Consider the following 27,784-nt stretch of genomic DNA (forward strand, 5'->3'; position numbering starts at 1 on the left):
CTGGATACGCCAGGCCCCTCGCACGTGCTGCCCCGTTCTTCCCCGAGTACAAAACTCCCAGCATGGCGCGCTCCTTACTCTGCAGCATGAATAACGCACCGTTCAGCCCTCACCACTGTGGACGGCGCTGAATGGTACGAGCACCCTTGCCCCTGGATGAAGCAGTGGCAGCTACCTTGCCACCATTGTTGAGATCTAAGATGCCCTTCCTTGCTGCAGGATACCTCCACCCTGGCTTCGCGAGCCTACACCTCTGTGTGTGTCTAAATGCTTCGAATCTGCCTTCAACCTCCGCAAAAGCCCTGCGAAAAGGCCAAAGGCCATTGGAAGGTCCATGCTACAGCTGTTTTTTAGAGCGCCACTTCATGTGCTTAAAAATAAACTCTTTTTAGCTGATTGATCTTGGTGCTCTTGTAATTTCACAGTGATGATAATAAAAAAAAAATTTCTCTTAATAATGTATTAAAACACAGTATGAATTCAGTGAATCAAGAGACTATATGTGATGGTTATGTCTTCACCAATACATAACTATTTGCTGACCAGTGTTTATAGGCTATGTACTGTTGATGAATATGATGATTATGCAATTACTCTATTTTGTTTAAAGTTGTTTTGGCTTTGTAGTAGTTTTATGTAACCCAATTAGTGATGATGCATTAAAATGTATTAAAATGATGTAATGTAGAAAAGCAAACTAATGATATTAATTGCTATTATGTATGCATGTATACTTAACCATGTTAAAGTAATTTGTATATGACTATTTTACTTACAGTATATGTTAACTATTAAACTGTGGTGTATAGTATATTAAAGTAACATAGAGTAGAAAACATTTATGTATTAGATACAAGAGAATTGTAATGTTGTAGATAAGGCATGTTTTACAGACAAAAACGAGACGGACAGAGGAGAAGAGCCAAGAGGAGAGCTAACAGGAGGAAAAGCAGGCTACGTCAGAAACACCTTAAAAGGATGGTGGAAGACTTGGCAGCTCTCCAACTGATGACAGCAGAAGAGAATTTAACACCGGCAGTGAACTGTTTGAGTATAAAAGACTGATGAGAAGACTGGCCAGACAGATACTGATTGAGCAGTGTCTCACGACGCGAGAAACCCAGCTTTTTACACCTTTGATTGAAACTTTGCTTTGTTTTGGATAACTTTGTTAATAACCTTTGTTTGCCTTTACTTTTGTTAAATTGTAATTAAAACTATTACTACATTAATTGCAAATAATTGTCTACCGATATTCTTATTACTAAACCCTTGAGCATGAACAGACCACAGAGAAGTCTTCTGAACATATTGTATGTATTGTTTGAATGCTTATGATTTAGGTCAGATTTGAGTTACTCAACCTAACCTGAGAATAATAAATAATAAGGTTAAAGGTGTTAAGGTAAAAGTTACCCACCATAAAACATGGCGCCCAACGTGCTTTAATTGTTCAATTACTGGCCAGAATTGAACAATTAAGTGTTCGCTTTTAGCGTGTACATTGTTTTGCTTAAGGATAAAGTTGTAGTTTGAAACAACTAGAAGATAAATCACCAAGTAAACGACGACTAGAGAAACTAAGTCGGAAAGAAATAATCTGAGAGATTATTTAAAAGTAACCCAGAAAGGGTTGAATGTGCACATAATAAATTGATTTAAGAGTTAAGGAAAGGACTAAGAAGTCTCTATAAGAAGAGATTTTACTATGGCAGTGAAAGCCCAAGACAAATCCAGCAATATGTTTATACAAGTTTATACATGGGGAGATTCTCGTGTATTAGGATGGCAGGAAATTGCCTTACAAGCAGAGACGTCGGTCCAGGAAACGGAACCAGGAGAAATACTTCTGTGGCTCCCCTCAACAGAAGGACTAAAAGCAGGGAAATTTAAGGAAAGTGAAGTAGGTCTGGCAGTCATACAATGGATGCAGGAATTAGGGAGGAATCGTGCTTGTACTATACAGTTACAGTGTAAAACGCCAGAAGCAGAAAATATAATAGCTACTATTAGTAAAAGGGATCAAGGCAAAATAGAAATTTTTGGTATGACCGGTAAAGCACTAAAGAAAGTAAGAGGAGATATACCGGATATGGAAAAAGTCAAGAAATATCAGCTTGGCATTAATGACTTTGAACAAGCAGCAGAGATTAGATTAACTCTACCAGTAAATGAAGAGGAGGATAGAGAAAGTGTTATTACCATGGCCCATCCATATACACCTACCCCAGAATTGTACAAGTTAAACATAGGTGAAATAAGACTTTTAGTTCGTGACAGCTTAATTGAGAAAACAGAAGGAGGCATTGTAATATTAAATGGAAACAAACAAATGATAACTGGCTCTGGAACGGCTGAAGCAATTTTCAGTAGATTAGGTACTCCAGCATTACAGGAAATAGAGAAAATGAGGGCTCAGCTTGGACCCCAAAATGCAGCAACGGTCAGAATGACATCTGGGCTCCCTCAGTGGAATTTTGTGGCACATACTGTAATGACGGACTGCCGAGAAGAGCTGTGTAGCAGAGAACGTTCTTGGCTGGAAGCCAGGATGATAACAGCAGCCGTGATAAGAGAAACACTAAGCAGAAATGAAAGTCAGATACATATGACTTTAATGGGAACTGGGCAATTTAAACATCCTGTAACATCAGTAATAGAAGGAATAATATCAGGTATCACAGATATGTCTCAGGAAGGTCAGGTAACAATAAATTTATTAATGTCTAATACAAATCGAGAAGAATTGGAAAAAATTCTTAAACGGAGAGATGAACAAAAACAGCCAGGATCCTCTCATCCATCTGCTCCTCAATGGGATGGCCCTAGAGTGGAAGGAGATTTACAACAGGGTGAGACGGAGTCGGAATTTGGATCTGAAATGTCAGAGCTTGGTTGTGATTCTGACACGTCAGATTCTTTGTCATCGTGTATGAATAGTGACAGTAGTGAAGCAGACAATATTGATAGAGAAGCTAGACTCCGAAATAAAAGAGGAAGTAAGCTTGAATTAAAACGAGTAACACACCTAATAGAAAATGACTGGCCTGAAGTTGTTATAAAAGGTACTAAATATAAAAATCCTACTAGTGAAAAACGAGGTAGAACGTTAACAAAAAAGTGGGACCAGAGAATTATTCAGGATAACAATATGACTTACGGACAAATGAGGTCAGCCAGTCGCTCCCCATCGGCACGGAGAGTTGCTAGTACAGAAGGATGGTCTAAAACAGGGAAGCAAATACTGTTTCAAGAAGGATATGAATATACTAGGAAAGTAGTTAAAGAATTGGAAAAAGTGATTAAGTCACTGAAATCAGATATTAAAAGTCTGAAAAGAGAAATAGAAACGTTACAATGTCAGAAAGCAATAACAGAAAATACTATATTAACGGAGCCGGAGGACTGGGAGAGTGAAAATTCAGAACCAAGGAAGAGGGTCAGAATTAGATCAGCAACCCCTGGATTTAAAACCCCAATTAGACAGTTGGAATTCGACGCTCCTCAGGAAACCAGGACAGATCAGAATAGCGTACATGTAAAACTGCTGGAATTACAGCTTACTGAAGCAGTAAGAAAGCAAGTTGGGGGCAAAAAGATGCATGAAGACCCCAGTGCATATGCAGATCGTATTATGAAAGCAGCAGAGAATGCACAGCTGAGTCGGGATGCCGCTACAAGGCTGGTACAGACCTGTACTGGGCATCCAATCTCTGCAGAAGCTTTAGGAAGAATGAGAAATTTAACAGGCACTGAAGATAAATTTATTGAATGGGAAAAAACCCTAATTAATGCCCAAAAGGAGCAGGTTCCATTATTAGGAATTTGGTTATCCATAGAACAGGAGATTCCTGCTACAGAAAAGGTGGCACTATTACGACAAGTTGGATGGAAAATCCCTGGAGGACAGGGACTGATTACGTTGTTAAACAATGCGACTAGGGACAAAATTGAAGAGAAATTGGCCGAATACGACCTGGGTTCCAGGCATGTGAAAGCAATAAAGAAAATGGCACCTCAAAATATACCAAAACAGGGGCAACAGAATAAAAAGAAATTTAAAAATAATAGGTTTCAAGTTAATAAGCAGGAAGGGTTTAAAAGGTATGATACACGGTTTCAGAGTGAACAGAGAAAAATAAACAAGTTTGCTGGAAATAGACAGACCTTTAACACAACAAAGAAACCAGTGCATAATATATCAGGGGGGAAAAATAGCATAAGGACCCCGCTGAATACAAGCTTTATCCCAGCAGACAAGTGGGAAGAAATGACCCCCGTAGAGAGAAGTAAAGTGATTGAAGACCATAAGAACAAAACAAATAGCTCAAAAAAAGTTAGAAGGAATAAAGTAGTCAATCAGGCAGAGCAGCAAACGCAGCTTCAGAAAGAAAAAACAGATAAAGCGAGTAAGAAAGAGAGAAACGGCTCTGACCTGGCATGAAATACGGCCGGCCAGCTGAAAAACAGACTTTGTGACCCCAGAGTGAAAGAGGAAGATTGTAATTTATATATTGAAATACAAGGGACAAATTTTTTGATTGACACAGGGGCCGAAGTGAGTATTTCAGCTGAGCCTTTAGATAAAAATGGTATAATTCATGTACAAACATATGATGGGCAAATAAGAACAGAAAAAAACAGGGGAAAAATATGGAATTACTATGATTGAAGGCTCAGAAAATTTATTAGCAGCAAAAGACCTAAAGAAGATTTTAAGATTGAAAGAGGTCAATTATGAATTACAAAGAATAGAAAAGGGAATTAAGGGTTCAGAGTGGGCAAAGAATCAGTTAATGTCAGCATTAAGGACAACGCCCTTTGGACAGAGTAAATATGATTGCGGAAAAGTGAGTGATAAATTTGCACATGTTATTGAGGGAGGAATACATAAACCTCAACGACAATACCCGATTAATAAAAAAGGAATACCTGAATTGAAACAAACAATACAAGAATTAGAGGAGCAAGGGGTTATAAAAGAAATGAAAGGAGCTATTACTAATAGTCCAATACAGTTAATACCTAAACCCGATAATACATTTAGATTAGTGACTAATTTTAAAGCCTTGAACAGGGTAACAAAGCCGGATAGACGTTACCTTATTAATTCTCGAGACACGATTGAACGATTGCGAGATGGAAAATATTTCTCAAAATTAGACCTTGCAAATGGATTTTGGTCTGTACCTTTAGCTGAAGAAAGCCAGGAAAAAACAGCCTTTACTGTAGACAGTGATGGGAATAACGGCGTTATAAATAAACGGCGTTACTAACGCCGTTACTTTTTTCAGTAACGAGTAATCAAACGAATTACTTTTTCTCCCGTTACAACGCCGTTACCGTTACTGACAAAAAAAATGCCGCGTTACTATAATTGAGCTCACTGAAGCGGTTTTCATCAGAGTAAGCTCTCTCTCAGCCATAGGACCTGCAAAGTTTTTTTCTCTGGTGTGTGCTGTGGTAAGTCATACACAAATATAATTTTAAACTGATAATAATGTACGATGCGCTGTGTGTGTGTGTAACCCGTGCGGCTCGCTTATGCCCAGCGTGATGTGCGGCTAGCGACACCGGGTATTAAAACTTGGTCTGCGTTGTGTTACGTTGTGTGGATGTAGAAACAGACACGGGACAGCAGGCAGCCGATTCACTGGATCTTTTTACTGAATAATAGAGACAAAATAAGCAGCCTCAGATTGAGTGGCCCTTATAACACTCTCTTCCACTGAATCACAGTTCAAAAGGGAAGAGGAGGAGACAGGACAGGAAATTAGGTCATACTGTGACCATGCAACACTTAAAGGAGAAGCGCACCTTTAGATCAGGTATCATAAAACGTACAATAGAACAATTTTGTGTGAATTATAACAATATTTACTAGTATACTTTGTATACCTGTTACATGTGTCTGTCAGAGCATGCGCGCGAAGCGCGAGCTCAAACCAGAATACCCTTTTTGATGCTTGATCGAAAATATGTGAAATGAGTTTTTTTTCTAGTCGACTAGTAGTTGTTCATTTAAGCTATTAGTTGACTAATCACATTTATATTAATTTAATTTCTTAAATACTGGAGAGAATAAACCATAATAAGGAGCGTTTACATAATAAAGGCTATATAGCACTCAATGGCACGCATAATTGCCATAAAGAACCGGCAAAAGTAATGATTATGAGTGTGACAAAAACAGTAAGGAGACATTTTAATTGTTTATTAATAAAGTAATGTTTTCTGAATCAGTGTCGGCTGCAAAGATGAAGTTGACATTGCTGATTCTCATTGCTGATCATCTGCTCATATGGACGCGCCTAGAGAGATAATGCACATTTCATTCGGATTAGGCTACATAATCAGAGTAGCCTCTTTCTTTTCGTTTTTAATAACTTCATTTTCGTTAAAGTAGATATTTCAAGCATTCTATAGATATATTTCTCATGTCTGCGAGGCAAGCAGCCTCTGAGTTTCGGTTCATTTAAGACGCGCTCCAGTTCACGCGCCAGTGATCGCGCCCGCGCCTCCATGTCATGATTTTATTGTCTGCTATATTTGCTTGTTATATATTAAATCAAAGCAATTTGTAGATGAAACATTGATTAAAATTAAGATACAATTTTTACAAAACGAAATTCACTTTAAAGAAAGGCTTTCTACAAAGCAAAACTTAATGAAGTGGTAAAAATCTTATCTGACCCACTCCATGTCTCCCGATATATCTTATGATGCATCTTACTCATGCTGTTCACTAACTTTTCATAATCGAATAAATGGATTTAAAACATAACATAGGACTATTTAAACATAAATATGAAACTACGTTTTCTTTAATGGCTACCAACACAGTACAGAGAAATTTCATGTCGTGAGCAAGAGCGGATCATCAGTCAGGAGTCGCATCAAGAATAATTTATTCTTAGACTTATATGTAATATTGGGGGCATTCAATTTATTTGGCATATTTTTATTTTTATTTTATTTTTTTAAAGTAACGCAATAGTTACTTTCCCTGGTAATTAGTTACTTTTATAATGATGTAACTCAGTTACTAACTCCGTTACTATTTGTGAGAAGTAACTAGTAACTATAACTAATTACTTTTTTAAAGCAATGTGACCAACACTGACTGTAGATAATAAACATTATGTTTATCAAAGGTTACCACAAGGTTATTTAAATTCACCAGTAGTGTTTCAAGCGATAATGCTAGAAATTTTAAAGGATTTGGAGGTTGAAATTTATATAGACGATGTGTTGATTGTATCTAACGATGAAGAAGAACATGTAAAAACTGTTAAACAGGTGCTAAGCCGTCTTGCGGAGGCAGGGTTTAAATTAAATATAAAAAAGACACAATTGATGACAGACATGGTAGAATTTTTAGGTTTTTGGATTTCAGCAGGTAATCGAGGGGTTACTCAGACTATGAAAGACAGAGTCAGCCAAATTGGGACCCCGAAAACCGTTCGAGAGGTCCAACAAACAATGGGATTGATGGGGTATGTTAGAGACTTAATTCCTCGTTTTAGCCAGATAGCAAAACCAATTTATATAGCCATAAAGGGTGGACGCCTAAATTGGACTGAAAAAGCAGAAGAAGCTTTGCAAGAACTTAAAGAAGCTATTTTAAGTTCAGGAAATTTGGAAGGAAGAAATGATGGAAAGAATTTAGAAGCTGATTTGGAAATTGATACTATAGGGTATCAATTAATAGTGAGGAATGAAAAAAGTAACATACCTATTAGGATTATGTCAGGTAGTTGGGAAAATCCAGAAACTAAATTTACTCCGGTGGAAAAACAACTTGCTGCACTCAGTAAAAGGTATTGCGAGTTGAAAGGTCTGGCACGGGGGCAGAAGATAATTATTAACACGAATACAGCAGGATTGGCTCATCTTTCTAAAAATAAAGTTAAAGACGCTCGTGCACAAAATATTCGATGGCAGAGATGGGAAAATATGCTCTTGGATCCAGACTTAATAATTAGGCATAAAGAATTAAGAAAATGTCAGAAAAAGACACTGGATATGTATAAAAGTACAGTTGTTTTCACGGATGGTTCTAAGACGAGTAAAGATAAGGAAGATCATTGGGCTTTCATTGTGAAGCGAGGCGGCAAGGTCATGGTCTCTGAAAAGGGAGTTACAGATGGTACAGCACAGTACGCAGAATTAATGGGAGTAGCGAAAGCACTCAAAGCACTGAGAAACTGTGAAATCTCACAAGCCATAATAGTTGCAGATAGTAATTATGTGGTGGAAGGAATTAATGATCATTTACCAATTTGGAAAGAAAACGGTTATACCAAATCAAAAGGTAAACCAATTGAACATGCAGAATTATGGCAGGAAGTTCAGGAATTAATGGGAGGTATGGAATTGACCGTTATACACCAACCAAGCCACTCTAAAGAAGACACTTTAATGGCCAAGGGAAACAATGAGGTCGACAGGCTGGCATGTATGAGACGAATAGTAGTAATTAAGGAAACGGAGGAAAATGTTATACAAAAAATTCATGATCAACTCAGACACCCAAGTGTAAATTTAATGGGAAAAGTTTTGACAGATAATAAGATACATGTTTCCAATTGGAGACAGAAATATAGGACTATACGATTAAACTGTGAAAACTGTATGTGGAAAGGGTATAATAGAACAATACGAAATGATTATGGAAGCATAACACCAGAAAGAGCAAACCAAGAATGGTCTTTAGATATTGCAGGGCCCTTGAACCCTCGATCTAAAGCAGGTAATAAATATTTATTGGTGGCAGTGGATGGATTTACAGGACGAATTTGGGCAAAGCCTTTAAAAGAAACAAAAGCTAATGCAATAATTAAGGCCATTGAAGAGTTAATGATTGCATGGGGCCGTCCTGAAAGTGTACGTGTGGATAATGGAACATATTTTGTTGGCAGACGGTTTGAAGATTTTCTAACTGAAAAACATATCATCTTAACTAAGTCTTTGCGATATGCTCCAGAGAGCAATGGCCTTGCAGAAAGGGCTGTAGGCACTATCAAAAGTTGGATTAGGGCCAACTGTAACCATGCCAAGTGGGATCAACACATTGGGATCAGGTTGGACAATAAAAATACAAATAAACCATTTAAAGATTTAATTACTAAAAAAGTCCTTGTTAAGGAATAAGGAGGCAAAGAAAGAAATTAAACAAGAGAACTATCAACAAGATAAAGAAGAGCTGCTTAAGTTAGTAGAAATACATAATCAAAGAGGTGTTATTAGAATTGAAACCAATTTAATGACAAAATGTGAAGCTAATTATATAGTAACAAATGTTGAACATGAAAGAGCTAGACAAACAGGCAGGTTAGCTAAACCTGTGAAAATAAAATGTGATAAAGCATTTTTTGGAGGAATGTGTGTAATTTGTGGTAGCTTTGGAGAATATATTTGGTGGGATGGGCCAGCTAAAAGTAAGCCAAAATCCAGAAAGGAATTAAAAGACAGCAAACCACAAACAATGTCCAAAGTACCGAGAGACCAATATTTCAAATGCCCTGGAGGCATAAAAGCAGCATTATGTGTTATCTGCCAGGAATGCAGGATTATTTTCCCTAAACTTGAAGTGATAATGACTCAAAGACTTGGAGAGAGAAAAGATGCCTGTGAATGTTTATGGACAGGAATGAAATGGATTAAATGTGAGGAATGTCTTGAAGACATTAAACAACGGAAATTGCTGGTGTACGGTAGACATAGAGTGTGGTCTTGGAATAAGACTTTTGGTGATTTATCTAGTAAACTTGAAGACTTGAAGGTGCAAAGGTGTACGTGGATAATACAAATTATCAGAAACAGCTGGGTAATTCTAGCATCAATTATTTATGGTCCTACCGTATGAAGAAAAATACGGAGGATGTTCAAAGTAAAGAAAGATGCTCAAATAAAATCTTTTTAAAAGAGAACAGAGTTATGTGTGTTCCAATTGGCTTCTGGAGACAAGGAAGCATGCAGCCAGGTGCTTTATCTCCTGGCAAGAGGCCAATAATGGAAGGTGAAACCTCAGTTTTGCCAGTACACAGGCATACACTGGTGTTTAAAGTAATAATAAATATGACCACTGCCTCAGAACCTCAAATTCTTGCATGTGCTGTTGAACTTGAATTGGCACAAGATTGATAATCAAGTGAGATTGACAGGAGGTTCTGGGGTGGGGGGGTGATCTAAAATTTTTATTTTTCAGGAAAGATGCAACTTCAAGACGGAGATGAACGAGAAGAATGGGCAAGAAAACTGCAACAATGGAGGAAACCGTGTTTGCCTAGGCCTTGTCTGGTGGTAATGCTAGCAATAGGAATTGCAATCATAACAGGAATTTGGCCTTTAATTGATTTCACCACACAACTGATGGTCGTGGATGAAATTACTATAAGAGAAGTAGCAAACTGTACTATAGAAACAAGATTCATTTTTGGTTCGTGTGAACAGAGAACTTTGGAGGAGTGGGAAAAAATATACTAGTGAAATGTAGAACAAGAACAAACATCTTTAATATTACACAAAGAAAGAAAATTTGGATTTGGCACAAGATGCAAGGAATAGAATATATTGGACCTGGAGAGAAGCATGGATGTTATCAGGAACATCAAAAGGAAATTATTATGGAGACTAGGGAACCCCAAATTGTCCCGACCCCACTCACACCAGCTAATGGTGGGCCACAAATAGAAAAGTGGGGGTTGTATAATCCTAAAAGAAATTTTCAGAGAAATTGTGCAAAATACTATACTAGAAATAAGTATACTATGTATGAAACACCAAAAAAGATGTGTGATCCATTTTCATGGATAAAGTGGTATAATGAATCCACCAGAATAGGAGAAACTACTGAAGGCATTAGCCGATACTCTAGGAGATTACGAACCCTATACCAAATTAGTATTGTAACACGTAAATTCTGGGAAGACTGTCCAGAAAAGAATTTAAGTAAATGTGATGGTACTCAGTATAATTGGGATTTACATACCATTTGGAGATTAAAGGCATTGGATGCCTATAGGAAAATGATTGAGAACCAAAACTGTGTAGAAAGAGGGAAAGAATATACTACAAGTATATGCCCATGCGACCACAAGACTAGAAAATGGAATTGTGGGAAAGATTATATGGCTAGAGCTGGAATCACTTGGAAAGAAGAGGACAAAACTAAACACTGGTTAGCTTTTTGGAGAAACCCAAGAGGTCAAACATGGCAAGGTTTACGAATAGCCATAATGGAGAGAAATAATGAATTGTGGAAAAAGGTGATTACGGACAATGGGACTGAGGCTGATCAGATGATAATACAATTCAGACTATGGGATCTATTGGGAGATATTGGAACTAATATTTTGGAGAGCATTACCGTGAAAAGCATGAAAGCTAAATTAATTAGATCAAACAATAAAGAAACCCATAATGGTATGAGAATACAATACAAGAATACATGGTTAGGAGGATATTTTCCCTTACCTATAGTGAGGATGAGATATGCAAACAATAGCAGAATAATATGGGCTATCCCTAAAGAAATTCCTGAATACCATAATAGAGAGAATGTGCCAACACCAAAATACAGAATGTCAGTCAATGTCAGTGGCATTTTGGATGACCAGGAAGAAATGTCAGTTGACAGGAGTTTATGGACTGTTTATTACTTTGAAGGTAAAAAGACATTTGTGTATGCTGGATGGGCCTATCTAAATACAACTATAGACAGTAACCTTAGGAGAGTGGATATTAATCAGGGAATTAATAGGATGTTGGCATATGAAGTTACTTCTTATAAACCTATATATATGGATAACAAAATTGTTTATGATGAAGAGGATAAAGGGAGATGCATGCCTCCTTACCCTTTCTATTGGGCAGTGGCTAGACTACAATATGCTGAAAAAAATTCAGGATACAGACAATGGACTACCCAAGACTGGAAACATATAGGAAGTAAAATATTTCAAGGATGGAAAATAGTGGGCAAAAATGTTAAAGAAACAATCGAAACAATAGTTAATGTAGGAAAAGGAGTGGTTACTACGACATATAATGCAATACAGTGGATAATTGATCACTGGTATGTTATATTGATAGTGGGAGCTATTATAGGTATTTTGATTCTATTAGAAATTACCGCCCTTGGAGGGGTAACGAGAGCTTTATTAAAGGGCTTTTGTTGTGGACTCCTTAAGTTTATCATGCAGGTGTCTGGGAAAAACAAGAAAGCAGATACGAATTAAATACTTGAAATGAATTAAATACTTTATTGGGTTTTAAGTAACTGCTAATAACCATAAAAATATGGGAAAAGACTATGTATTAGTAAGGGGAAAGTTTTTCATATTATCATTTTTTGTTAGTTTTGTTTTCGTATTTAACGAATATGTTGAATATGTTACTGGAAAAGGAACACATTTTGGATATAACTTATTTAATGTTCCTAGGAACTCAGAAGAGCTCCCGGGGGAGAACTTTTGACAAGACGATTTAATTACTGGGTGGTTATTGATATCATACATTGAAAATGTATGAGATGCTGCCAGACACTGATGGACCCAAGAGTAAACCTTGTAATGGAGGATTTATGTAAAAATTGTTATAAAAGTATGGCATATGTTCTTTGGTACAATGATGATGAAACCATTGAGTATAGTGTGAGATCTTTTGAATTTATTACTGGATTAAATACAGACATTCTAGAAGAAAGGAAGAACAATTTAAACATTTTTGAACCTGGATTCAAAGACTGGTACAATGATTTGGATGCACACAAGGCATGGCAGTCGGGGGACCAGGTTTTTGTGCACTGCTTGCACAGTAAATATACTACAGAAGTTGTAAGATTGGTTAAATTTGATGGGGTGTTTTTTGTTGTAGACAGAGAAGTTTGTGGATTTTCTGGAGACGGAAGATCAGACAACAAACAAGTCACCTTTACGCCCCAAGGATACGAAGAACAGGCAAACGGCACAAGTCTCCAAGGTACTTTGCCTGGAAGACCAGATTCCCTTGCTTGGCTACTGCAAACCTTGTCTGAGCCAGGGGAGGAGCCGAACGTTCCTGTGTGAGGATCCTAAAGGGCGCTTGCTTGGAATGTGTGTACATGAAATTACAAATGGAAAGCTATTGAGATCAAAATTTGGCCAGTATTTGACTATCCTAAAGCAGAGCACAAAGATTTGGCCCCCAGGTGATACTGTTAAAGGTACAATAATTCATAAGGTGAATTTGAAACCAAGAAACACCCGCATTTGGGTGGAACACTACATGGATGTATTTCACACGAATTTGCTAATAAATGATGGAACAGTGTACATGCTGCTTGCCAAATACAATAAATTCAAAGACCTTGTTGTGCCGTATCTGAGTTTGAAACTGCAAACCTAGAGAAATAGAATAATTGCAAGGAGTGGGTGTTGATGAATATGATGATTATGCAATTACTCTATTTTGTTTGTAATATGCATTGCTGCATAAATTATGAGCTGAATTGTCTGTAATTTTCTTTATTCTCACTATTTAAATTTTGCTGTTTTTCTGTGACTTTTTAAAAAATCAATAATGTAAATCTAACTAAGATTGGACTCTTAAAGGGATAGTTCACCCAAAAATGAAAATTTGATGTTTATCTGCTTACCCCCAGAGCATCCAAGATGTGGGTGACTTTGTTTCTTCAGTAGAACACAAATTATGATTTTTAACCGCAACCGCTGCCGTCTGTCAGTCTTATAATGCGAATGAATGGTAACACAATTTATAAGAGTCAAAAAATATGCTTAGACAAATCCAAATTAAACCCTGCGGCTCGTGACGACACATTGATGTCCTAAGACACGAAACAATCGGTTTGTGCGAGAAACCGAACAGTATTTATATCATTTTTTACCTCTAATACACCACTATGTCCAATGGCATTCATAACTCGATTCGTGATGTCTGATCGCGCTCTGACAACGGCAGTGATGTCTCGCTCTCATTGAAGTATATGCGCGAGACATCACTGCCGTTGTCAGAGCGCAATCAGACCTCACAAATCGAGTGATGAATGCAGTTGGAATGCAGTACTCAGCCTCTTGCACACTATGGCCATCATGCAAGCATACCAGGCTGACCTGCTAAAAGAGATTGATGAGGGTGGGGAATTTTCTGCTGACGCACTTCAAGTACTGCGTCAAGCCACAGATCTGTCTTTCAGGGCCACTAAGGAGATGGCCAAGTCAGTCTGCCATTCTATGGCAGCCCTGGTGGCCACTGAGAGGCATTTATGGCTAAACCTGTCCGGTATAAAGGAGAAAGATAAATGTTTCCTTTTAAATGCCCCGCTTTCGTCTTCTTGCATGTCCGGCTGTCGTCGACAGGTTTCAGGAGGCAAAGAAACAAGCGGCGGCATTTAAGAAAATTTATCCCTGCCGAACTCATGTCTCTGAGGCTGCTGGGTGGGAGCAGCCTCAGCCGAGCACAAGCTCCTCACACAGAGCCCAACAAAAGCTCAGCGTTGCCACTCGGGCTCCTCCACAAAAGCAGGGTGGTTGGGGGTCCGGGTGGCGGTCACAGCCGAAGGCTCCAGAGAAGAAGGCAGATCTCTAAGAAAAAGTCCTGAATCTCTGCAAAGAAGTCCTGACACCAGTGTCAGGCTTCTGAGGGTGGTCCCCTCTGGGGAGGAATGGAGTTCACCTCATTACATGGTGACCGTTTCTCTTCAGCGCCCTCAGGGAGTCGTTGTGCCAAGCCTGCCACCTTGTATGCTTCAGGGCGCAGAGACCTCCAGTGATCCTCCGAGGAGGGTCGTGGAGCGATTAGCTCAGTCACTTCCTGCTGGTTCGCTATTTCATATAGGGCACTGGTCTGATCGCACAACCAACACCAGAGGCCAGTCTCGAGAGAGTGGTTCCCTTAGTAGATTTTCTGGCAAAATGGAAATGTCTGCCAATATATCTCAATGGGTGCTGCGCATGGTAGAAGTGGGTTACAGAAGTGGGTTTTAGTTCGGGCTGCGGCCGCCCAGCTTCAACGGGGTTCTATCTACTGTAGTGAACCCAGAACAGACTCTGGTTATGGAACAAGAAGTTCTGACTCCCTTGAAAAAAGAGGCTATAGAACGGGTGTCCCCGCCCAACAAGCAGTCAGCCCAGCCAGCAGAGCCATGTGGGGCCCAAATGGGTTTGACCTGGGTTATCTAACTGGGACCCAGCCAGTTTTGCACCCAGTTTCCATGTAGGCCCCACATGGATTTGCCCAGATGAAATGAACACTGCTTAATGTGCACACTACAGGCTGTTTAATGTAACACTTAATCAGTGTTGGAGGTAATGAGATAATTAAGTGATTGAATAATGATTTTGTATTAGTGAAGAACACCTGCTGTTAACAAGCATAATCACTGAAGGAAAGAGAAACACAAGAGCTACTTTCAGCCACAGCCTTGGATGAAATCAACTGAAGATAAAATACATTACATCTCTCAAGATCTGATTAAACAACTCCACAAACAACATTAGCTTCACTTATTACTAACCAGACTGACTTTATTTCTGTCAGACATCTACAGAAGTTCGTATTAAGAATTAAGAAGAGGCTTAGATGTTGATTACTTATTTGAAAGTAATAGTTTGATTTGATGTTACCATTGTGGCGATCAGTGTGTGCTTTAGTCAGGCTCTTGACTTTTTAACATTAGTTTTTCTCTTGACAGCTGTGTCTGTTTGTTATGGCGAGAACAGCAAGAATCAAACTATTACTTTCAAATAAGTAATAAGAGATGTAATGTATTTTATCTTCAGTTGATTTCATCCAAGGCTGTGGCTGAAAGTAGTTCTTGTGTTTCTCTTTCCTTCAGTGATTATGCTTGTTAACAGTATGTGTTCTTCACTAATACAAAATCATTATTCAATCACTTAATTATCTCATTACCTCCAACACTGATTAAGTGTTACATTAAACAGCCTGTAGTGTGCACACTAAGCAGTGTTCATTTCATCTGGTCAAATCCATGTGGGGCCTACATGGAAATTGGGTGCAAAACTGGCTGGGTCCTAGTTAGATAGCCCAGGTCAAACCCATTTGGGCCCCACATGGCTCTGCTGGCTGGGAGGGTTTTACAGCCGTTACTTCATAGTTCCAAAGAAGGATGGAGGGCTGCGTCCCATCTTAGATCTGTGTGTTTTGAATCACACCGTGCAGAAATGAAAGTTCAAGATGCTTACACTCAAACAGATTGTGTTGCAAATCCAGTCCGAGGATTGGTTTGTGACAATCGATCTCAAGGGCACTTACTTCCATTTGTGTATATCCATCCTCAACATAGGAAGTTCCTGAGGTTTGCTTTCAGGGGCGAAGCTTACCAATATCGGGTTCATCCATTCGGCCTAGGTTTATCTCCCCGCAGACTCCATGGCATTCACATACTAAATTATATCGACGATTGGTTGATTCTAGCACGAACAGAGAGCATGGTGGTTCAACATCGAGATGTAGTTCTCGCCCATATGAGAAGGTTGGGGTTCAGGCTCAACGCCAAAAAGAGTCTGCTCGTTTCATCAGAGACAACCATTTTTCTATGCGTGGTGTGGGACTTGAAGAACATGCGGGCTCTGCTTTCGGCTGCCCATGTTGCTTCAGTTCTCTCAGCTGTGAATGCGGTAAAACTAAGCCAGTCACTCACTGTAAAACAGAGGAGTGTTTCAGAGGCTGTTAGGTCTTATGGCAGCAGCGTCCAACGTGATACCTTTTGGCCTACTGTACATGAGACCTTTACAGTGGTGGCTCAGGACCAAGGGGTTTTCCACAAGGGGAAATCCTTTTTGCATGATCAAGGTCACGCGGCGATGCCTTAGTCATGTGGAAAAAGCCTTTGTTCCTGTCCCAAGGGCTCGTGTTGGGAGCTCCTTGTCATTGCGTAATGCTAACGACGGATGCACTTTCTCCTAGACCTGAGGGGCCATCATGTGTTGGTCCGTATGGACAACACGTCAGTGGTCTCCTATATCAATCATCAGGGGGGTCTCAGGTCACGTCACTTATGCAAGCTGGCCCATCGGATCCTCCTGTGGGCCCAGGGGAAGCTGCTTTCTCTGAGGGCAGCTTACATTCCTGGGTCTCAGAATCAGGGAGCAGACGTCCTGTTGAGACAGGGGCCGAGGCCCAGGGAATGGAGACTCCACCCCGAGGTGGTGGAACTCCTTTGGGAAAACTTTGGTTGTGCAGAAGTAGACCTATTTGCATCTCGGGAGACGACTCACTGTCAGTTATGGTTCTCCCTCACTCATCCAGCTCCACTGGGGCTGGATGCTATGGTACAGACATGGCCGAGGCGGCGTCTGTATGCATTTCCCCTGATCGCTCTGCTCCCAGGAGTTCTGGAGAGGGTTTGCCCTGGATGGGGTTCGGCTGCTGCTCATAGCCCCATTCTGGCTGACCAGAATTTGGTTTTCGGACCTAGTGTCCCTTCTAGTCCCCCTATGGAGATTCCAATCAGACAAGACCTCCTGTTGCAGGCAGGAGGCGCCATATTGCACCCTTATCCGGAGTTGTGGAAGCTGTGGGTGTGGCCCCTGAGGGGGCTCACCTCACCCTGAGGTGGTTGAGATCATCCTCCAATCCAGAGCTCCTTCCACAAGGAGATTGTATGCCATTAAGTGGAGAATGTTTAAGAAATTTAGTCCCAGCTGTTTGTGCTGTTGGTCTGATTCTCGAGTTCTTGCAAGAACGTTTCTCCACTGGATTATCCCTGTCTACTCTAAAAGTTTATGTTGCAGCTATTTCTGCAAACCATCTACCCTTTGAGGGCACATCTGTGGGGAGGAATCCTTTGGTTACATGATTTCTCTGTGGTACACTGAGGCTGAGGCCTGCTAAGTGCACAAGAACACTGGCTTGGGATCTAGCCATAGTACTGGAGGGTCTGACCCTGGCTCCTTTCGAACCCTTGGAAGAGGTTCCTGAAAAGTTCCTCACTCTCAAAACCATCTTTCTGGTGGCCATTTCGTCTCTTAAGAGAATTGGAGACTTACAGGCTCTTTCGGTTGCTCCATCATGTCTGGAATTTGCTCCAGGCATGGTTAAAGCTTTTTTTCACCCGAGACCCAGATTACGTGCCCAAGGTTCCTACAAATATTGCAGGTCCTATTAGGCTGCAGGCCTTCTGTCCTCCACCTTTCTCTAATCCAGATCAGGAAAAACTTTATCTGCTTTGCCCTGTTTGGGCATTAGATGCTTATGTCCACAGAGCTGCCCTGTGGTGTAAGACAGATCAATGGTTTGTTTGGTTTCTGGAGTCTCCCTGCAGGATATTTGCAATGCAGCATTGTGGTCTTCACCTCACACTTTTATTAGGTTCTATAACCTAGATCTTGGCTCCACTCTAGGATCTTCTCTTCTGTCATCCTGATACACTCAGCATATGGCCAGGGTTGGGAAGGTTACTTTTAGAATGTATTTCACTACAGATTACAAAATACATGCTTTAACAAGTAATCTGTAACGTATTTCGTTACATTACTCAAGTTTAGTAACTTAATCTAAATACTTTGGAATACTTTGAAATACTTCACACAAAGGACCATATTAACTTGATGTTCTGTTTTAAGTTTACAACCTGTAAATAAAAATGACCTCTACCCACCAGGATTTGGTTTTCCACTCAATTGTATTTTGAACATCAGTTACAAAATATATATCTGCAGTTTATTAGACATAACCTATGTTTTGGTAAAGAATTTCAAAATCTTGATAAACAAATTAAGAAAATATTTGTTTCTTTTAACATCACATCTATATATAATTACTAGTGATATATCATTCCTAAATTATCTTTTTATATTTGTAAAGATGTGCATCAAAGGGATAACAAAATATTAAATAACAACAATAAAATATTGTTAATAATATAGGTTGTTTTATAGGTGTATAGAGTCGAATTGACACAGTGGTTTAAATTGTTTGGTCCCACTTTATATTAAGTGGCCTTAACTACTATGTACTTACATCAAAAAATAAGTACAATGTACTTATTGGGTTCATATTGAATTGCAAAACACTTTTGCTGATATTGAGGTGGATACGGGTAAGGTTAGGGAAAGCTTTGGTGGTATGGGTAGGTTTAAGGGTAGGGGTAAGGGTTAAGGGATGGGTCAACAGTGTAATTATGAATGTAATTACAGAAATTAATTACAGATGTAATTACATGCAGGTGTTTTTAAAATATAAGTACAATGTAAAAACATGTATGTACACAATAAGTGCATTGTATCAAATGATTAATTAAAATGTAAGTACATAGTAGTTAAGGCCACTTAATATAAAGTGGGTCCAATTGTTTTATTAACAAAGTTTGTTTGTAACATTTAGAATGTTTATAAAGAAAACAAAATGAAATGAAATGATCTACCCAATAATCTCGAGAGAAGGCCTATATTCAAAGCTGAATCACCTACGGTTTCTCAACAGTTTTTTGCATCTCTCCACCACCACATTTTACAGGTTTGGAAAAAACATATGATCATTTTGTGTGAATTATCCCTAGTATAAATATGTTTATACTAATATTTAACCTTAGTGCACTGATAGCTGCATTAATATTAACCATATAAACAACAAACAGCAAAGAAAAAAAATATTAGATTTTTTAAATAATCCTTTATTTATTTATTTATTTTAATTATTATTAGTGATGCACCTATTTTGATTTTTCATGGCCAATAGAAGCAAATTGGCCGATTCTGATACTGGTTGCAAATTTATTTGTTGTTTATTTGTTCAAAAAATATGTGTAGCTCTTTGATATTAGAGGCAAACACTGGATTTTTATCACAGTCCCAACAAAGATGTTATGAGCATGAGCAGTTGTTTTTCATTTAAATTATTGTATAATTTCAAGATTAACAGCATGGTCTGACTTTAGACTTTGTGAAATTTTGCTACATAACAAAACACAATCAGCAGATAGACTGAATGAAATGCAAAGTCACTCTCTGACAGTAGGTGGCGTTTGTGGAACAGCAGTGATATAGTGTTTCCATGGTTACCACTATACACAATGCAGCTGCGCTGGAGATAAGAGGAAAAGCCATCAAAACTTTTCTGAAGACAGTTCCCTTCAGAGATACATTCATATCAACCCCAATTTAATATTTATATTATTCTTCCTATATTTGGCGAACAGTGAGCTTGTGCATGGTGCAGTATATTCTCTGCGGGCGCGTCTGTTCTCCTCTTTGTGTCCGTATTCAGCGTGTGCCTGTGTTAACGTCCTGTTTACAGACTTAGTAAATATTTCCTGAAATTTTGGGAAATTATTACAAAGCAGTTTGTTTGCAAGCCTGGAATAAAGATAGACCAAAATAAAACTAAAAAACCTTTGGATTTATGACCAGTGGACTACTGCATCTCTATTTTGATCATGAACTCGCGCACGCGCCATATACCAAACATTTGGAAAGAATGATTAAGATTTAAAGTTTGTCTGTAAAGTACACCAAGAAATTGGTTTTATAAAACATTAACAGGCTGCGCGCGTTTTTTTTGTCTTTGGTTTAAACAGACAGCGTCGGAGAATCATCAGCATTGGCTCGTTGGTTAAAAATCCTCAAACAGCTTACGTTAATAACCTATTAAATGAAATAAATGACATAAAAATTCAAAGTAATCACTTTGGTAATCTAAAATACTTTTTGAAAGTAACTGTAATTTGATTACCATCTATTTAAAATGTAACTGTAATGAAATACAGTTACTCAAATTTTGTATTTTAAATATGTAACGTCGTTACATGTATTTCGTTACTCCCCAACCCTGCATATGGCGTAGTGGGTATGGTGTTCCCACCGCCTCTTGATGCAGCGTGAGTTCCCATGAAAGGGAACGTCTCGGGTTACGTCTGTAACCCTGGTTCCCTGAATAGAGAACGAGACGCTGTGTCATCCTGCCATACTCCCAGCATGCCATCCAATCAGAAGCTAGCGTTCTTTGTTCTGGGTATGCTTTATAGTTTCCTGGTCTGTGAAATAAGCTTACTCCAGATATCATATGCCAATTAAAATACAAATACAAAACAGAGTAGTAAGAGGATCACTATAACAGGTGCAACTAATCAGAATTGTACAGTACCGAAGAGAAAAACTAAATTCCCACAAAAAGTGTGGCAATAGAAAGGGCCTTATCAGTTTAACCCTCTTGCAGTGTTTCTTAATCTTTATTGAGTAATTATGTCTCAACAGCATCAGACAAGAGTTAGCATCAAGTTGAATGTGGCGTTATACTGCAATTCGAAAACTGACACAAACATCTTAACTCTAAGAATTAAAACTTAGAAGAAAAAAAACATTTAATAAATTGCAAACTAAATAGTAAATACAAAATCTGCAGGTGCAGTGCACATTTCACTAATATTTAGCAAGTTTTCTACAACCTCAAAACTGTATAGTTTAAAATATTTTTAAAATAGTAAAAATATTAAGCAGCATCAACATTGCTAAAACAATATTTTTCTTGAGCAGCAAATCAGCATATTAGAATGATTTCTAAAGGAACATGTGACACTGAAATTGCCATCACAAGAATAAATTACATTTTAAAATATAATAAAATAGAAAACCGTTATTTTCAATTGTAATAATTTTTAACAATATACTGTATTTTTGTATAAATGCAGCTTTGGTGAGCATAAGAGACTTCTTTCAAAAACATTTACATGAAAATAAAATATAGACTATGTATATTAATAATAAGTTAAATGTAGTCATAACATTTGAAACATGTGCGGCATAAAAGCATAGCTGTCTAAGCTTTGATGTATTATGGACATATGGGGTATCATTTATAAAATGTTAAGTAGAAAGTAATTGAGTACTATACTGCCGTGGGGTTTGTTGTGTCTAATAACTTAATGGCTGAAAATCTATTGTCATTTTCCAGCAGTTGCGTTTTTATTTAGACAATGATTTTCCTTTTACAAGATCATTGCCCCTCATCTAACTATATGACTGAATAGTTGCCATATAATGTAAATATCATCACTGGCAGAAAGCACAATATCATGAATGATCATAATGAGATCTAATGACAATATAAAGTCCTCATAAACAATGCCATGACTGAACCCAGATCGACCTTATGATTTTTCAAATGTCACAATCAGCCCATCCATAAAGCCAGAAAGACCTTTTCTCACAACCCCTCAAACATGACTATAAGGCGTATTGATATATTTATATCTACATGACATGTCATCTTATTTGCTTAACCCTCTCACAGGATCTGATGAAATTTATTAAGCAACTCTCAACAACATTAAACATGACTTGTCAAGTGGAAGATGGTGAAACACTTCTTCATGATTAAAAAAAGTACAAAATTATATAAAACACATAACTAATATATCAGACACATACAGTAAATCATAACAGATATGCTTATATGTCTGTGGATATCATGCAAAGTGACTGTGTTTGGAATGAATCAACAAAATTAAGCTTTTATAACAGAGTGCAGAATCAAATTTGATTCAATTTTTTGTTTGCAAGGTTTTTTTTAAAATAAATAATGTATCTTATATTTATACAAGTTTTCTGCTGAGTAACAGAATTATTTATTCATTTTTTAATTATTTATTAATCTATCATGGGAGGGCACACATCTTTTGTAGATATGGACATAATTTGAAATGATGGGAATCATAATGCTTTTAGACACATTTATTTGATTATATTCAGGGTACACAACAATAGCTAAAGCAAAAATCAAGAACTGAACTGCAGTCATCATCTGAGTGAGTTTAATTATATGCCTCTCTAGAACACAAACATTTCCAATATAAACAAATCTAAACACAATTTACCAAACTGTATTTTGCATTTTATATTTTTTGCCAAGCATATGATGTACAACTAAAGAAAATTCAGCACAGTAATTGTACAACAGAAAGATTTTCTTTGCATCAGATATTAATGTTAGTTGTAGTCTAAGAACCAGAAAGTTTTCTTCGACTCAACGCCCATGTTGTTATCGCAATAATACCAATAATCACCACAGTTGCCAGACAAACAGAAATTGCAATAAACATCAACTTCAGGTCTAGACCTGGCATGTCTGTGGGTTTTGGACCAGGGAGCGTCTTTGAAGCTTGAGCAATGTTGGAGATTTCAGATTTTACATTCACTTTATCCACAGACTGAACAGCAAAAAAGACTGTGGTGCCATTTTGGATTGTGATATTAGGATTGAATGAATGCTGTTCAACTGATCCAGCCTCCTGCGGTGAGACAGCAGATGTGTTGAATACGTGAGCACTGCTGAAGTTGAATCGAAGCTCTTTAAGGTCAAAGCTCCACCTGATCTCATAGGATTTAGCTTAAAAAGAAGGAAACACCTTGTGAGGCCTATAAAAGATATACATTATTTTGTGATAACCACATTTATTTTGTGTTAACTGTATGCTTTACCTGTCCCATAGTCGAGGTCCTCACCAGGAGCCGTCCAGTTGAGAAGCACAGAGTCCTCCTGGATCTCAGCACTCAGATCTGTGATTCTGTTAGGGGGGAAATTTGGTGGGGTTGAGCCTGTAAAAGCCACTTCAAAACTCTCTCCAGTGACTGTCCTGGTAAATCTTCCAACCTCGAGATGTTCGTCAGAAACTGGAGGCTTTGGAGGGTTCAGCTCCACCACACCTGAAATTACAGGAACCGCATAAATAAATTTAAAGTTGAGGAACTGAATGAATGAATTAATTAATGAAATATTTATCTAGTGCATTTCCTGTCTGTACACCCAAAGCACTTTACAGTCATATCAGGGGGTTTCTCCTCAACCACCACCAGTGAGCAGCATCCACTTGGACAAATGTTTGAACAGTTTGCTTTAAGAGTCTCAATCTCACGATTTACCGTTTACCACATATCCAGGTACGTATGGGGCACCACCCCTTTTTTGGATAGTAAATTTGGCTTGTCCATCTAGATTCTTCACTCTTACTTTCAAGCTGCTTCTCCCTTTTTTCACCTGTGTGAAATATCTGGAATAGACGCCATCATCTTTAAAAGCATCAGCTCCTGTAAAACAATACTTGATTTATTTGAGCATTTTTGGCCTTATAGTGTAAATCTGATTTGAGTGCACACTGGAAACAAAAATGATGGGTAATTTACCTGCTCCATTGTCCAGAAGTTGTAATTCTTGTGCGGACCCAGATTCAGACTCCAGCGTAGCCCACACTTCAGCCTTTATTACAGGCTTGTAATTCTGACTGACCTCAGCAAACACTATCATGGGTTTAGTGCCGTCACTGAACTGCTGGTTCATGTGGGCATTGACAACGATAGGAGGAACATCAGCACGCGCCGCTTGACTCGTTGCTGTTATAGTCAGAGACTGACTTATTGTAGTTTGGATACTGTACTTCCAGTCCCCAGGCTAGCAAACACACAATAGTATAATTAGATGAATAATTAATGAAAATGTTTTAGGAAAGTTAATTAAATCTTGTGTAGTTTGTCACCTGTGCAGTTCCTGGAACTTTAAAAGTGACTGTTTTTGCTGCTTCATCATGACGCATCTGTATTTGTTTGTAGGTTGAGCCACTTGGTGACTGTATGGAAATGTCAGGTAAACTTTTTTCATAGGTTATTGTAAAACTGGTTTTGGTACCAATGGTCTGATCCACTAATATTGTCCCATTGAACCAGTCTGATGTTTTTTTTCCCGTACTGTCTATCTAAAGTGGTGATAAAAATGAATTATCAGAATATTTATAATAATCTTAAAGTATTTTACCATGAGCAATGAGCGATCACTTGTCAAACCTGAACTGGGTCTTTTGTTTGATCTCCTGTTGGTATTGTAAGTGAAGAAAATCCATGCAATAGCTGATTAGAGAGAATGTTGTCACTGGCTGTGATAAATTTCCCGCCTAATTCCAACATAAAACATATAAGAAATAAGCACTGGATAATAAACAGGCATTCATAATATGAATATTATGATTTACTACATTTTTTGCATTTTTCACACATACATACCAAAACATCAAACAATATATAACAAAAATCACCTTGGGATCAATTAGTTGAAAGTTAGTAATGTGGCTCAGATCATTTGTTATTCTTCTAGCATCATATGTTTGTAGATTTTCCAATTGATTTGATATTTTGTTAGTTTCCAAATTTTTTGCAATTGAGACTAGGAAAAAGTGTCCTAATCAACCTAAATTCACCCTATATATTTCTTTCTATGATTTTCTTTAAAAGCTGCAACAAAATATTATCTTTCACAAAAGCCATTAAAACCATTAAGATCCACTTATAGGTGTATGCCTACTATAATAAATTTAGAGACCAACCAACCAAAAAATAAAATAATAATTTACATGGAACTTGTTCTCATTTTTTTTATTTAGACTTTTTCTGGAACATTGTATGTCATTATGTGATGATGGTACTTACCAGTTTTGTCAGCCATTTCCCTCAGTGCTTTAGCTGCTTTATCACCCAAAGCTATTGTGTGTATAATGGCGCCACTTTCAATTGCAGCTGGAACACAACTATTAATATTGTCTGATGCTTCACCATCTGTCAGAAAAATGATTTCATCCCCTATCACATTCCCATTGTCATTTTTGAGTACCTTTAAGTTTTGAAGACAAATACAGAACATTGGTATAAAACAAACTGTAGGCTATATACTTAACACATCATAAACATGATCAATATTGCACCTGTAAGCCTAGGGTGAGGCCTTTACAAATGTATGTCCCTCCATCTGCTACTTTTGGCAACAATTTGATGAGTTTCTCTCGTGTGGATTCACTGTCAATAGTAGTCAAGGGGCTCAGAGTATTAGCATTATCACTAAAGGTTACAATTCCAACACTGGCTTGATCCTCAATGATGTTCTGCAGGAAATGTGTGGCAGCCTGCTGCTGTCGGAGGATTCTAGAGCCCTAGAAAAGGGGTGCAATAAAAAAAAAAATGCATGTAATATCAGGTTTATACTCATTCAAAATGATTGAGATCATATCAGAGCATTGAAGGTTATAATAATTGGAAGCATCTTTGTTTTCAAGTAAAGTTAATGTTATGGCATACTTGCATGCTTCCTGAGACATCAAGGACGAGACAAACAACCCGATGCATTCGCTGCACAACTTTGAAAGTTGGCGCTGGTGGAGAGGACAGCAGTGGTTTCAGAGAACGAAGTGCATCTTTATCAACAGAATCCTCAAATATCACAGTCCGTGTTGCTTTGCCACATTTTTTGTTTTGCAAGTTTGGGGCTTCATAATTGTGCTCATTTTCACGACAAAAAGTGCTCACCTGAAACCAAATATTTCAAATAATTTCTTCATTCTGTATGTTGCATGAAATGCATTGCAAATGGTCAAAGATACATTTTGCACATGTGGGAACATGTAAAATCTGTACTTACTGAATCCAGGCTTGGTAAGAACATTATAGAGCTGTCTGTGTTTTGATATTTGTTAGGAAAAAACTTGCACCCTTTAGTCGGTAGTAAAGTTTGTGGATCAGTCTGGCACGGTTGATGTGATTCATCATAAAACTGACCTTTAATGTTTTTGCTACACCTAAAGATAAGCAGGAAATCAATGGTTGAGATAATTTACAAAGACATTTTAAAAATATTCTTTTTTATTAAGTTTTATGACCTTGTAGCTTCAATACGGCCATTAGAGTAGTAGAATGGTTTTGTTTCACTGTATTCATCATACACGCCCCATCTCAGATGAGCCCATTCATGAACCAAGACCTTTCCTGCAAACAAACAAACATTCTTGTTAATAAAACAAACAGATTAGTGCATTAACCTGCACAAATGTTGAAAGATAACAAATGACATTCACCTCTTGACCCATAAGTCTTAATGAGAGTGTCGTCTCGGAGGAAGTTTGGGGTGAAATGAATGAACTGAGCCTCAGCTCCACATTCACCATATTGAAGAGTGTAGGGTTCATCACCATATGCTGGATTAGCATTATCAATTCTTATGTTTGCCTGCATTTCACATTGAAATTTTCAGCAGTATTTTAATGAAATGAGTAAACATTAATATTTGACAAGTAAGATAAAATGGCATAATTCTCTGTACCTTTTCATAGGACTCTGCTCTTGCTTTGGTAAATTCCTTACTATTCCAGTTGGGTGGAACGAGTATCGTTGCTTCTTTGAAATAAACCTTTTTATCCAATGCTTGATGAAGATGAATCGACCCTTTAGTGACCATGTCCTGTCAGAATGAAAAATGAGAAAAACTCAAAATACAGTATTTATAAAAAAGCAATATACTTTAATTTGTTCATTCACAAATACTGTTAATTAAACTTGATTAGGGTGAATTGAGGATGATTGAAAAATTTTTGCAATTGAGACTTAGAAAAAGTGTCCCAATCAACCTGAATCCCCCTATATGTTTCTTTCTATGATTTTCATACAAACTGCTACAAAATATTATCTGTCACAAAAGCCATTAAAACCATTAATTCATATTTTGTTAAATAGACAAAAAAACATATATTCACCTTGATTTTATCAATAAGTGTGTTATCCTGTTGTACTCTTGAACTGATTGCAATGGTAACATCAACATAACCATTTCCATCTAGTTTGATTCCAGTGGATGAGGACAGCAATACCCATAATAAGACCGACACTGTTCTTGAGTCCATAGCTGTAGAGTTTAGATGAACAGCAACTCACGAAACCCAGTTTTGAACAATTTCACAAATGATCTTGAGGGGTCTGATCAGAGATAAGAGGGTGTATGCTTCAATGTCATGCAG

The 27,784-nt window shown here is 37.9% G+C and overlaps 1 protein-coding gene and 1 long non-coding RNA gene across 2 annotated transcripts; both read right to left on the minus strand.

Annotated features, from left to right (window-relative positions):
- Nucleotides 1–2,598: 2,598 nt before the first annotated feature.
- Nucleotides 2,599–8,067, minus strand: LOC125248423. Its single transcript, XR_007180300.1, has 3 exons — nucleotides 7,736–8,067; nucleotides 3,161–3,224; nucleotides 2,599–2,825 (listed from the first exon to the last, which is right to left on the minus strand). It is a non-coding gene; the product is annotated as an uncharacterized LOC125248423 (long non-coding RNA).
- Nucleotides 8,068–22,683: 14,616 nt separating this feature from the next.
- On the minus strand, nucleotides 22,684–27,695 carry LOC125248392 (calcium-activated chloride channel regulator 1-like). Its single transcript, XM_048160236.1, has 14 exons — nucleotides 27,524–27,695; nucleotides 27,094–27,231; nucleotides 26,849–26,999; nucleotides 26,654–26,759; nucleotides 26,416–26,572; nucleotides 26,076–26,303; nucleotides 25,706–25,930; nucleotides 25,434–25,614; nucleotides 24,795–24,901; nucleotides 24,491–24,706; nucleotides 24,141–24,405; nucleotides 23,880–24,044; nucleotides 23,439–23,663; nucleotides 22,684–23,346 (listed from the first exon to the last, which is right to left on the minus strand). The coding sequence occupies exons 1-14, from the start codon at nucleotides 27,668–27,670 to the stop codon at nucleotides 22,958–22,960; spliced, it is 2,700 nt and encodes an 899-aa protein (XP_048016193.1). The 5' UTR covers nucleotides 27,671–27,695; the 3' UTR covers nucleotides 22,684–22,957.
- Nucleotides 27,696–27,784: the final 89 nt, after the last annotated feature.

This window comes from Megalobrama amblycephala, linkage group LG16 (assembly GCF_018812025.1).
Source record: "Megalobrama amblycephala isolate DHTTF-2021 linkage group LG16, ASM1881202v1, whole genome shotgun sequence".
In the NCBI taxonomy this organism is placed as follows: Eukaryota; Metazoa; Chordata; class Actinopteri; order Cypriniformes; family Xenocyprididae; genus Megalobrama; species Megalobrama amblycephala.

What these genes read in the sequence shown, in the direction of transcription:
- LOC125248392 (XM_048160236.1), bottom strand. Translation starts at nt 27,670, where the DNA reads ATGGACTCAAGAACAGTGTCGGTCTTATTATGGGTATTGCTGTCCTCA. An exon ending in GCCTCACCCTAGGCTTACAG is followed by an intron (nt 25,615 to 25,705) that starts GTGCAATATTGA and finishes CAAAACTTAAAG; the next exon opens with GTACTCAAAAATGACAATGG. An exon ending in GGAAATGGCTGACAAAACTG is followed by an intron (nt 24,902 to 25,433) that starts GTAAGTACCATC and finishes TGTTGGAATTAG; the next exon opens with GCGGGAAATTTATCACAGCC.